Here is a 13,008-nt window from a genome sequence, read left to right as displayed (position 1 = left end):
GTCCACAGAGAGGAGGAGCAAAGGGGCACGCCGACGTGCCAGTCTTCCCAGAGTGCTCTGTGCGTGACGACACCAGGCGAAGCCCCCGCTCGAGGCCTTCACTGAACACCCCTGAGACGTCCCATCGGGCTGCTCTTCCTCACTGCCTGGTTTATAAGGTAGGGCTCCTTCGTGACTTGGGTGTCTCCCCTGAACCCCATTGTCACCCCTTTAAAGAGCAGTTGGCCAGGTAGGGCCTCCAGGTTTTGTCCTGGCACAGGCAGGGGTAGGGCAGGGTCAGGGGCATGGGGAGGGGCAGGCTACGAGCCACGCGGGCTGCTGGGGGTTTTACTCCGGCTGATTAGTTTGGCTTTTGTTGGCCTTTTAAAAAGGTAAAAGGTTAAACCTGGGAATCAAAGAATTCAGTGATTTGAGTTCCAAACGATCAGGGGGAAGGAGCAACCGTGGTGACTTTCTGCAGAATTTGCAATCAGACAAAGCAGCCACAGTCTTGCTGTGGATACTGTATCAGCAGTGCTGGGCTATCTTATCGCAGGTGCCACACTGTGAGCTCCATGCCCATTGTGTGCCTTAACTCCATGCCCATTGTGCACAGCGTGATAGCGAGACTTCGGTATGTGCTCAGCCCCTGAAGCCTGGAAGCCTGTAAATCGTTTACAGCTTTAAATCTGTGAGCCTGAGAAGGGTTACTGCTGGGATCACCTCCCTTCTAACCTCCTGAAACCCTGCTGCTTTGGGACAACTGTGCTTGAAGGCCTGACAGCCAAAGCTCATGCACCTTCACCATGAAACCCATTGGGGCACTGCGACACAGCGCCGGCCCCACGGCCAGGACAATGAACGCACAATAGCTGAATAGATGTACCAGGGCCAAGTGTGCTGCATTTCAGCCAGCAGCTGTTTCTCCCTGCAGCTCACTGAAGCTCAGCAGGTGTGAGCCTGGCCAGTACCTGTGCAGCCAGGGCTGCACACTGGTGGTGGAGGGGATCCCCATTTCTGCAAAGCGCTTTGAGTGGAGTGTCCAGAAAAGCGCTGTACAAGTGTAAGCAAGTATTATCATGATTTCCCCGTCACTGTGTACCCAGGCAGCCCGGTTGAAAACAACAGCAACAGAAATAAAACCCAGCGGAGGGAATCTCAGTATCAGAATAAGACATTTTTAAATTATTTTTAAAATAGTGTCTGCTCAATGCCTCGGGACCAGGGCATCCTCTTGCTGAGAGAGGCCAGAAGTCAGGACAGCTGATCTACACCAGAAGGCCAAAGCTATGACCTTGGTGACGATATTTTCCTTTGAATTGATCCAGCAATTATTTGATGAGAGAAGTTCGAGTAGGGAGCCGTGTCAGCTTGCGCAGGCTGCAGTGGAGCACGTAAAGGTGTTTTCCACGCTGAAAGGCAAAGGAAAGCCATGTTTGGTGTGCCACCTGAAGAAGGCCCCACAGCTGAAACGTCGCATTTGCTTCCTAAACCTTTCAGCGTGGAAGCAGCCTGTACTTACTGCATTATCCGATTAGAACTGTCGAACCTTTTCGACTCGACAGAGGTGTTAGTGGTGGCGGGGCGGTTTGAACCACGTTGAGCCAAACGTAAACCAAAGGCTTGTTCAATCTGGGAATCGACAGCGAGTCCCAACTCAATATGAGCAAGCCTGGTGAAGCTCTGTGAGGTGGTCCTTGCTTTTTAAAGGTTCTATATTTAACACAAAATCCTGAACTGTAGCCTGTTTTAAAGTGGGCCCTTTGTTTGTCTAACAGAGCAACTAATAAACTCGGTCTGTAAAAGAAGTCGCACTCAAGTGACACTCTGACACTGTCTCTGCTGGACAAGTGTTTGCCGGGGGACAGCTGTGTTGACACATCTGTGTCAGAGGTCAGAGGGCCGGCGGGAGGTTGAGGAGTGTTTAGTCTGAGGAAGAGCAGAGACCGCATGCTGGGAGGCATGCTGGGAGATTTCAGGAACGGGAGCGGCACTCTCCTTTAGGGATGGATTGAGGGGATCGTACACACCTCCCAAGACTGAAACACAGACACCTGCTTAAAAACCGACAAGGGAATGTAGCGAGGCTCACAAGTAAAACACAGCAGCTCTTTCTGAAAAGGTGCAAAATGTAAGTTTACACAGTTTGTCAAAGTAAACGGTGTCTGCCATTTTGGTTTGATATTTCACACTCTTTCTGTAATTTTTATAAAGGGTATTAGATACACTTTTGGTAACCCCCCCTCCAAAGAGAACAGGACACACTCCAAAAATAGGGTTTTCCTTCTGTATTTTTCTTTTAATAAGAAAACAAACATAACGACAACAACAACCAAATAAAACAAACTTAACAATGCAGATATATTAACACACTCCAGCCTCCTTGTTTAAAAAGCAACATATTTTAAATAAACAGCACTGTATTGCTTTTTAAAAAAATAAAATAATAATGACCTGAAATGGTATTTTGTGGTTATTTTTCTTTTGTCTTTGGTCCAGATTCATTATTTTGTTAATAATAAGAAAAGCGGTCAGGAGTTCGGTTTCATAAATTGACCCACGAAAACTCACTGTCAAAGAGAAAATATCTTACTTGGTTCTTGTGCCTGAGCACAACATTCATGTCGTAAATCTGAGAACAGAGTCACCTCCCTGCCTGGCCATTCTCTTACAGCCTTCACGCTGCTCATTAAGAGTGCAAAACAGTTGAAACAGTAGTGCAAGACAGTGTGATTTTTACTGTGCACGTTTGCATTATGCTACACCACTAAACAGCAGAATCTTAAACCCATGTAGTTCCTTGCGTAACAGCTAAGCTTAGTCCAGCTATTGAAAGAGCCATAATATTATTCATTATGCAGTAAAATGGTGTTTCTATTATCAATACACATTCAAGGCAAATAAAGTTGCATAGATTTTCTTGCACTGTGAAATTCTAACCAATGACTTTGAACTGTTCTGCAGCCTCTCTCATGTTTTCCAATGCTCTGCTCCTCCGAATGTCTCTGGGCCTTGCCAGGTTGCTCCATTTTTCCATTTTGTGTCCTCGTTGTCAAGAAATGGGTGCCGAGCACAAGGCGCTGACTGCCTTCATCGAAAGCACGATCTCCGACAGATTCTCCCCCGTCTTGTCCACACTGCCGATGGCGCAGCGAGTCTTCGTCTTCCAGATGCTGAAAACGCTACAAGCTGCCTGGGAACTGAGTTAATCCATTGCATTGTAACACCCACTCAAACCTCCCCCTGTAACGCAGTAACAACCACTCTCAACAGTAACCTGAACCCTTTCCACCTCACTTCCTCGCCTCCAACGGGTTTATTTCTTCCTTATTTATAGGTATTTTTTTTAAGAACACGGTTCTATATAAGATATATTAAAAATTATTTTTTGTTTTATAAATAAATGCACCTTTTGCTTTCCACAGAAAATATTTACAGTTTTGTACACTCCCTAAAAAGCCTGAGATCAAGATATTGTTTCGCTACTCCTTACTTGCACCTCACTTTCTGCCCCCTCCCCTGCTCCCACGGCCCCCGGTCCGGTCTGGGGCAGGACACGAGCAAGGGCTCCCGCCGGGCTTCGCCTCCCGCTCTCAGAGGCTCGGCGGCTCCTCGTGCATCCTTGACGGTCCTTGAGCAACATCCCTGAGAGTCCAGACAGGAGCAGAACCAATCCCAGGTCGGGCTTGGGGGTGGGGGAGGGGGCCAGAAAGACCGCCCCGACACCCCGACTCCCAGCGACGACCAGCTCTTTGACCTCCCCAGCTCCCCACACCTCTCCCCTCACCCCTTCTTGCACAGGAGCCCCCCTGTGCCAGCAGGCCTGGGGGTTAGGAGGCGTTGAGCACCGACCTGCTGTAGAGGGTCTGGTAGTAGGACCCGCTGTCCATGGCGGCGGCGGCGCTGTCATAGCCGAGCTTGCTGGCCCCGGGCGAGGAGGCGGCGTAGCTGTTGTAAGCCATCACCTGGTCCTGGTAGGACTTGAGGTCCATCTTCTGCTCGGAGGACATCAGGTTGGTGATGGAGAAAGGGTGGTTGAAGTTGTAGTGAGGATCCATGGACTTCAGCGGGTCGTTCTGGAGGTCCAGGTGCTGGAGCGAGCTGGAGAGCAGGTGGCCCCCCCCCAGGGACTGGGAGAGGGGGTGGGAGCTGGAGGGGGAGGACGACATGGCCGGGGAGCCCTGCAGGGGCGGCGGAGGGCACTCCAGCTGGATCAGGCTCCTCTGCTGCTGCTGCTGCTGCTGCTGCTCCTCGGGGGACGATCCGGCGTGGGAGCTGTCCGAGTGGGCCGAGTCCGCCCCCTCCGAGCCCGGGTCGGGGCTGGGCTGCTCCTGCACCCCGTCCGGCTGCGCCCCCTTGCCGGCGTCCTGCGACTTGGGGCCGCCCTTCTTGCCGGCCTTGTCCTCGATCTTGAAGCGCTTCTGCCGGCGCAGGTAGCAGCCGTTCTCGAACATGTTGCCCGAGTTGGGGTGCAGGGTCCAGTAGGAGCCCTTGCCGGGTTTGTCCGGGGAGCGGGCCACCTTGACAAAGCAGTCGTTGAAGGACAGGGAGTGGCGGATGGAGTTCTGCCAGCGCTGCTGGTTCTCCCGGTAGTAGGGGAAGAGGTCCATGATCCACTGGTAGATCTCGTTCAGGGTCAGCATCTTGCTGCCGGACTGCTGGATGGCCATGGTGATGAGCGAGATGTAGGAGTAGGGCGGCTTGGCGTGGGTGAGCGAGCGCCGGTAGGGCTTGGCCACCTCCTTGCCGCGGCCCAGCGTGGGGGAGGGGTAGCTCAGCTGCCCCATGGGCTGGCTCATGCTCTGGTAGGGCGAGAGGGAGTTGAGGGGGGCGGGCGGCGAGCCCAGCTGGGTCAGCGAGCCGGGGTTGAGCGAGGGGGCGACCGGGGACAGGCTCATGGGGTTGGAGGCGCCGGGCATGCCGGCTGTCAGGGGGCCCCCGTTCAGCCCGCCGCTGGAGTAGCCCATGTTCATGGCGGCTGGGGAGCCCACGGGGTTCAGGTTGATGTAGCTGTTGAGGCTGTTCATGGGCCCCAGGCCGGAGCTCATGGAGCCGGCCGAGGAGTACATCTGCAAGAGAGAGAGAGAGCAGCACCGAGTGAGACACCTGGGACCAGCAGAGAACCCCCCAGCCATGAGATCCACACCCCCTGCTCCTGCAAGCCCACAGCCCCTGTACCGTCAGCTGGAGCGCTCAGCGGGCCGGCGGGAGCAGGCGCTTAGCAAGTGCGCAGCCTACTCACAACAGGGCGAAAGGAGGAAAACGCCTCTTCGACATTAGCATTGCCGTTATCTTTCTTGGGACAGAATGAGCATTTCAGAGCTAAAACATGACAGTTCTATATACATAAAAATAACAAATAATCCCTTTTTTTTTGCCAGACTTGGCTGTAACTACAGAGGCCGGAGAAGCGCCCCTCTGACTGACACGTTGGCCACACGCACGGGTCGCTGTCGGGAAGCTGTTCCTTTGCTCCAGGTACAAAAATATTAAATTACCCCCAAGCACAATACTTGCTTCTTAATTCGGGCACAAATTCGCCATTCTGGAAAATCTTACATGTAAAACGAAATTAATCGCATCCCTTGTGCTTTATGTGTAAACTGGCCGGTTTATTCTCCAGTCCAGCAAAGTCCAGAAACCCGGGGACATCCGGTACCGCCACCCCTTAATAAACACGTCCCGCAAATCGTCAAGACCGTCGTGTAAAGACTCTAAAACCGATGTGTTTAAAGATCTGCCGAGCTCTAATCCCAGGCCGATTATTTTACACCTCAGTCTGATGTTTCGATTATGCTCACAAATAATCATTTTAATGATGAAGATGACATTACAGAAATAATATTAACATTAATGTGATATCTTTTTAAATTATTTTTATGTTTGTATTAGTGTGATATCTAATAATAACACTCTTTAGTATGACGCCATAAAGGCTAAAAACATCACTACGCGAAAACACGCAAAGGCCTGTATTTTTCACACCAATTCCGAGAATAAAACAAATCCGATTGCAATGTTGTTCTTAGATCATGTGAATTAAAACCAAACCTTTATTCCCATTTCTATGAGCCGTTTCTTCAGATTTTTTTAACGTAAATGACGTTTACTCTCGTGTCTTTTGTGCTGTCTTCTCCATACTTTTAATAAAAAAGATTTTTTGTGCTAAGATTCGTATTCTTAAATTGTAACTTCCGCTGGTTTCGATGAGTGCTACATCCGTCGTCTTATTTCGTTTTCGCCAAAATTCAAGTCTATAGCATTCAGTAACTTTCTGGTTAACAACCAAGAATTTTTTTTCCGAAGCAAAGTTTATAAATCGGAATCGTTTATTTGGAATTTTAGAGAAAACCGCCGACCAATTTGTTCGTGTCGCGTTCTAAGTAGAAAGACTTCTCAAGCCTGTCCGTAAAAACACATCTACAGTCCGTTATTTGGGTAATTACGGACTGTAGATGTGTGAATATTTTTACTGACACGTTTTAACCCACATCTTACAAAAGAAAGAGATCATCAATCCGTTCCTTTTGCAGATACCGGGAGGTCAGTAATCGGTACGAAACCAGGTGTTGGGCGTTAAACTTATTTCACAAGACCTTTAAAATTACAGAGTGTGATGTGTTTTTAATATTAAAAAACACGTGAATGTGTTTGTGGCATTATATACTTATTTACCGTGTTATTCTAATATATTTGTTTGTAAAAATACCGAAATATATTCAGTTAATTCGCACAGACGATGCTTTTTCAGGAAGAGCTGTTCCAATTCAGAACAAACAGACCGCAATAGGGTTTCTTTCTCTTTCAGCACGGGGTAATACTCGCACAATTTACATCACAATTAATAATCGGAGAGAATACCTTTACAGTCCAGTGCTTAACCATTTCATTGGTGCTTACTGGACATTATTGTTAAATATTATTTATTAATACAAAAATACCGCTTTGTGCTGCATTAATTATGCTGTGTGCTGGGTCGATGAACATGACGGTATTTTCCTTCTATGACACAAATTTCAGACAAATGTTTTTAACAGTTACCTTGTCCAACAGCTGTTTTACTATTTTACATAGTTTACATTTACTATTTCAATTTGTAACAACAGAAACACGCAATCGAAACTATCAAGCCACGCGTTTTATATTTTATTTCAATTTAACTATTCGTAACTTTTTTTTTCCTTTTGTTGGCCGCTTCGCGTACTACGGCAGATCTCAGGCTAAAAAAGATTTTCAATTTTCAATAGTCCCGAATTTCTAAAAAAAAAAAGTTCAGTAGAGTATAAGAGATCTCTTATAATGAAGTACGAACTGCAAATTAAAACAGATATATTACATCTAGAATAAATTATTATTGTTTTTTTCAGAAGCAATTGGTATCGATAATAAAATAAAATTAAAACACACTCCCCTTAATTTAAGAGATTACCAACTCAATTTCCTGACAAAAAAAAAGAAAGATTTGTAAATTGATATTTGAAGAGAACATTAATACACAACGCATTTCCAGCTCGTCCAAATGTAGAAATCTGCGCAGAACATCGTCCAAACGGCACTAGTTTATAGAAGTTTATTCGATTTCACGTATCTTGGGATGGATCTCGATTTTTTTTAGAAAGATGGAAAAAAAAACAATCGAAGTTCATTGTACAAACGACGACAGAATGAAAGCTGGATGTGTGTCTGTATGTCACTCACCTCGTTCGCTTCGCTGTAGAAAGAATTCCATTCTGGAATGTCGTGGGACTCCATCTTCACCGAGCTCAACATCCCCGGCACAAGCCTCCTTCTGGCGCGACAAGTCGCGATCGGCCGGCCGACTCGACCCCTGCAGTCTTGGCGTGTCGCTGAGCGCTGGTCGGACTCAACAGTGGCTTCAACGTCGAAATATCGGCATCAAGTTAGATCCCGACGCGCGAAAATTTGATATTTATTAACAAAGCGAATTAAACGAGTTAAACGTTACTAACATAAATTGAATTGATTGGTAAATATATATATATATTATTGACAAGATTTTAGATTCATCCAGTTCACCTCCAAATGTCTCCTCAAACTTTAGTCCGATTTTTTTTCCCCCGCCTGGTTTTATTTATCCATGTTTGAGAAAATCGAAAAGATATTTCGGTATTTCCCTGGAAAAGCAGTTCTGTTAAAATCGCTGTATAATTCCGTGAACCTCGCCGTGCGTCACCGCTGGGATGACTGTCTCGCTTTGCTATGGTCAAGTTGTTGCTCGGTCCTTAAAACGCAGGTAAGGACCCGCCCCGCGGGGCAATTTGAATAGTCCTCGCGGAGTCAGAGGAGCCCGTTAAAATGGTCTCCTTTGCCCCCTGCTGATCAGCTTATTAGCTTCGCTCAGACTGCCTGTTCCATTTCAATTGCAATCGATTCCACATGCCCGCGCCGCGTCCGAACAGGTGCCGAACACGCCGTTTTCAGCTTTTATTTGAAGGAATTCGTGTCATTAAAGACTGCCGAGGTCTATAACCTATCAGTTAATACCCAAACACGGCGGGGACTCCGGTACGAGTCCGCAATTAAACCTGGTGCTTGAAGCGAGGGGTCACCCCATTCCTGGCTGGGGGCTACCTGGCTTTTGGATCCCGCTGGCCCAGAGCCCCAGTCCTCAGTACATGGGCGTGTTACAGTTGTAATAACAAGAGTAGAGAGATAGGTGGACATCCTGCCGTCTTTGAAAACACAGCCTTGTGCCAGCCTGGCCGGGCACACTGTAAGCATGGCTCTGGGGAACAGGTTGCCCCTATCCCCTCACAACACTCACAGAAAGGGGGAGTTGGTTTAGTTCAATGACCTTCGACGCAAAACAGTTTGAACTTTGAAAAGTGCGCGACTCGAAGTACAAGATCTCCCCCTTTTCATCTGTTGGAGGACGACGAGCCGACGTGGGACCGTCGGGACTTGGGGTGCGAGGGGCGAGGGGCGAGTTTTGTTACTTGTCCCGGCTATCACCTCGCCTGGCGAGGCGCCGCCAATTAAAAAGACGCTGATTAATCTGGCCACTCTCACACAATGAGTTACATATTCCTGCAGTTCACACGGGCCTGTAGTCCAGCCTGCTTTTAGCTCCTCGTTAGAACGCCGAGACGGAGAACGATTCAGAAAAGTCACACCGTCCTTCACACTCTCCATGGAAACAGAGGAGGTAAAAACCGATGCCAATATAGGACAAGACGGAAACCATCTATCGCGAACAATTCAGTGTCTGTGTTTTATGCAGAAGCCGGACAGTGTTGTGGCCGGTGAGAGGAAATAAAAGTCTCTCCTGTCGCCACGGCCACTCCGCCGCTCGCCCACACAGGCAGGAAGGCGTGACAGAGAAAGACAGAGCAAGAACCTTTGACAAAAATAAACATCTCCTGCAAACATCACAGCAAATCCCACAGTACAGGAAAAGGAAATAAAGCGAAGGCTTATGTGTAGTGTAGTGTGTGTAGTGTAGTGTAGTGTAGTGAAGACGTGTGTATGTGTAGTGTAGTGTGTGTAGTGTAGTGTACTGAAGATGTGTGTATGTGTATTGTAGTGTGTGTAGTGTAGTGTAGTGAAGACGTGTGTATGTGTAGTGTAGTGTGTAGTGTAGTGAAGACGTGTGTATGTGTAGTGTGTGTAGTGTAGTGTAGTGAAGACGTGTGTATGTGTAGTGTAGTGTGTGTAGTGTAGTGAAGACGTGTGTATGTGTAGTGTGTAGTGTAGTGAAGACGTGTGTATGTGTAGTGTGTGTAGTGTAGTGAAGACGTGTGTGTGTAGTTTAGACGTGTGTATGTGTAGTGTGTGTAGTGTAGTGAAGACGTGTGTATGTGTAGTGTGTGTAGTGTAGTGTGAAGACGTGTGTATGTGTAGTGTAGTGTGTGTAGTGTAGTGAAGACGTGTGTATGTGTAGTGTAGGGTGTAGTGTAGTGAAGACGTGTGTATGTGTATGTGTAGTGTAGTGAAGACGTGTGCTTGTGTCTGTTTAACTCTGTTCATGCGCTTCTCCTGATCTTAAAACCTCTACTGCGTTTAATGAAGCAAGAGTTATTTTTGAAAGGTTTGATTGGTAGTTCTGAAAAAAAAACAACTTTTAAAATCCAGCACTTTGATCTATAACCATACCCCTGTAACTCCTGTTAACATTCTTAATAAAATTATTGAATAGCCGACCTCGAAAATACAGTCGCAGGCCAAATAGGTGCTCTTTGGTCTCTGACAGATGTCGTACTGCCCACAGCCGTGTCGACAGATTCATCGATTGCTTGTTCTATAAACTCCCTTGGCGTGCGGCGTGTCGTGCGGGTTTAATCAGCCTTCAGACCACACAGGCAGGGTGCACGAGCTTCTAGCCAGGTCCGAGTCCTGGGTGTATTTTTCTGACCAGGGAAATGGGGTCCTTCCAGTTACAATAATAGTAACTCTCGATTTATAAACAAGAAAATCAAGGTGAATTCGATTATTTTCTGTCTTGGGCGCTATCCGTATCGGAAGGCATCGCCTGCACCCGCCTGCGACAGCGCTGGGATTGATAGAACTACGGTCGGTGCTGAATTCGGGTCACATTCCCCGAGTTAATGATCGCTTTATGTCGTCCAAGCAATAGGACATGTCTTTCTCTTTCTTTCTTTTTTTTTTTTTCGAAGGGAGCTTTTAAGCTTTCCGTTCGGCGTTAACTTCAAACAAGCTGCTTGCACGGACGTGTAATATTTTGTGTTGCCCTCTCCCCCTCTCCGAATACACATCTGCCCCCGGACCCGCGGCCGTGGAGGCATCTGAATCTCAATGCAGCGCCTGATGGCTCATGAATGCGGAGGGGCCGGCGGCGCGCAGGTGGCCGATGGGATTAGCGCGAGCGAGTCGCCCAGGAAGGTCGGCTGGAGCCCCCCGCCGAGCGCGCGAGGGGCCGCGCTGTCCGGCTCGTGCCCCGGGTCCCGCCCCCCGAGGCGCACGCCGTCGTTAACACGGGCCATTACTCTTAATCATCGTCGTCATCAGGCGCTCGTGGGAGTCAGCGCCTCGGCTTCACGGATCCTGTCCTGTTGGTGTGTGCTGTGCTGTTGTCAATAACAAGCTTAAAAACCTGTTAATAAGGCCTCTATCCATAAACTTTGTTTCTTTAAAGGAAACGTACTGGACCAATCAACTGCCTATATTGCATATATTGCATGGCAAAGAAGCACGTTTGATGCTTATTCACATTAAACACGATATTATTTCATAGAGTTAAGAAATATTGGCCTTCGACACCATGACCTACATAGACGAGTGAAAAAAGAGCAGTGTCTTCTCTATTCTAAAAACGCACACTCTACTGCCCTGGAAAAATGACTCCTCAAATATTCTGAAGGAATTTAAAACTATGTGCATTTAAATCCCAATAAAATACATTCACTGTTGTTGTTATTTTTTCCTTTTGAGTTTACGTTTAGGTTAACCACCACGTGCATAAGAGGTATGACTACTTTTTCAGATGAACTCTCAGGTGGTGTCTTGAAGTTCGTTTTATATATATCAAACTATCGCTCCATGCAACACGCAGAACTCGCATTTTAAAAGAACAGATCATTCTGTTCAAACGCGCGTCTTTGCACACTGTACCACGCGGTAGGTTTTTAGGGGGATGCAGATGTCGCTCTCGTTCTTAAAGGTGCAGTCTGAGCCCTGGGAGCTGTGCGTGCTGCCTGAGCGCCCAGCTCCCTCCCTGCAGCGCTGGGAATCGGCTCAAGGACCCCACTTCCTCGCCTGTCACCCCGCGCACGGGTTAGGGTTAGATCTGAACTGAGTCTCCATTTGATTCACGGATACGATGTAGATTGCGAAATAACGCAGCGCGGCTCAGCCCGAGTGATTCTTGTCCCCGCCAGAGATGAGTGAACACTAGATGACGTGCTCTGAAAATTCCCAAGTGGAAAAGCCGGAATTCCTCGGGTCTCATCCAGGCAGTTGTACACGGGGAAACTCTATATTATTACTCAGAAGATAAACGGTTTTAACAGGCCCTTAACGAGACTTTCTAAAAGTATTTTTCTGTATTACAACTGGGGTCTGCGTGAGACCCCCGAAGGCTGGACCTGTCCTGTAGCGGGCGGGGTGTCACAGTGATTTGCGGGGAAAGAGCGACCGAGTTCCATTTAGATGCCAAAACCACTTCCTTGCTAATCCCGTCCCCTGCAGTCGCCACCCCCAGCGCTCGCCGGCCCATCCTCCCGCAGACGGACCGGTTATCATACCAATGCGCCAGAGATTAGTCATTAACACCTCAATAATTAGATAACAAAGGCCTGGATGATTTAGCGCTAATAGGGAGGAAGCCAGCGATTGGAAGCAGGAGGGTGATTGCTTCGCCCAGGAAGGCCCGCGGTGCGGTGGGCCCGCAGCCCGGGTCGCCACACCTCCTGCGAGCTCGCCCGCCATCTTCTCAAGTACATTCACACGTGTGACGACGCCCTCAACACCTTCGGTTTAAAGTACGTCTCACCTTGAAAAGAACAGAGAATTTCACGTTTTCGGGCAACACGTTGGCTGTTTATTTGTTTTAAAATAAACTGTATGCTCTCCACACATACGTATTTTAGAAACCCTGCTCTGGACAGCTAACCCGGGTCGTGCTACAATCCAAACTCCCAGCTCAGCCCCATCATTTTAAGATGCTATAACTCCAAAGTAGTAAACACTGTTCTTAACTGCGTCATCGTATTTGATCTCGGAAAACACGTGCAATTTACTCTGCCCGTGTACATACAATCCAGTTGTCCGAGTAGGTAGTCTGCAAAGGAATAGTCAAAGATTCCTTCAAAGGGAAAGAAACACGTTTGTACGAGGCTCCACGGCCGAAACGTTGCGTTTCTTTTCTTTATCTTTCAGCATGGAATAAACCTTTACCTGTTCCTTATAAATTCAAGTGCTGTTTGAACCCTGCCTTAGCACAGCGCCGCCGAGAGCCTGGAAGACTTTGAACGAAGTGCACGGGCGCCCCCTGCTGACCAGCTCGCCACATCTCTTTCGAAACCCCCTGCCAAAAAACACTCGATGATCACC

General features: G+C 48.0%; 1 protein-coding gene across 1 annotated transcript; it reads right to left on the bottom strand.

Annotated features, from left to right (window-relative positions):
- Positions 1-2,256: 2,256 nt before the first annotated feature.
- Positions 2,257-8,199, bottom strand: foxa3 (forkhead box A3). The gene is made up of 2 exons (XM_088910980.1): positions 7,678-8,199; positions 2,257-5,048 (listed from the first exon to the last, which is right to left on the bottom strand). Exons 1-2 carry the CDS (start codon positions 7,747-7,749, stop codon positions 3,810-3,812), a joined length of 1,311 nt encoding a protein of 436 aa, XP_088767106.1. The 5' UTR covers positions 7,750-8,199; the 3' UTR covers positions 2,257-3,809.
- Positions 8,200-13,008: the final 4,809 nt, after the last annotated feature.

The sequence above is a fragment of the Atractosteus spatula genome, chromosome 3 (genome assembly GCF_055471065.1).
Source record: "Atractosteus spatula isolate fAtrSpa1 chromosome 3, fAtrSpa1.hap1, whole genome shotgun sequence".
Lineage (NCBI taxonomy): Eukaryota > Metazoa > Chordata > Actinopteri > Semionotiformes > Lepisosteidae > Atractosteus > Atractosteus spatula.
This window is presented reverse-complemented; position numbering and strand designations above follow the sequence as displayed.

Bases quoted from the DNA above. Each gene is read 5' to 3' on its own strand.
- foxa3 (XM_088910980.1), bottom strand. From the start codon at position 7,749: ATGTTGAGCTCGGTGAAGATGGAGTCCCACGACATTCCAGAATGGAAT. The intron at 5,049-7,677 runs GTGAGTGACATA...TCTCTCTTGCAG, and splicing joins TCTACAGCGAAGCGAACGAG to ATGTACTCCTCGGCCGGCTC.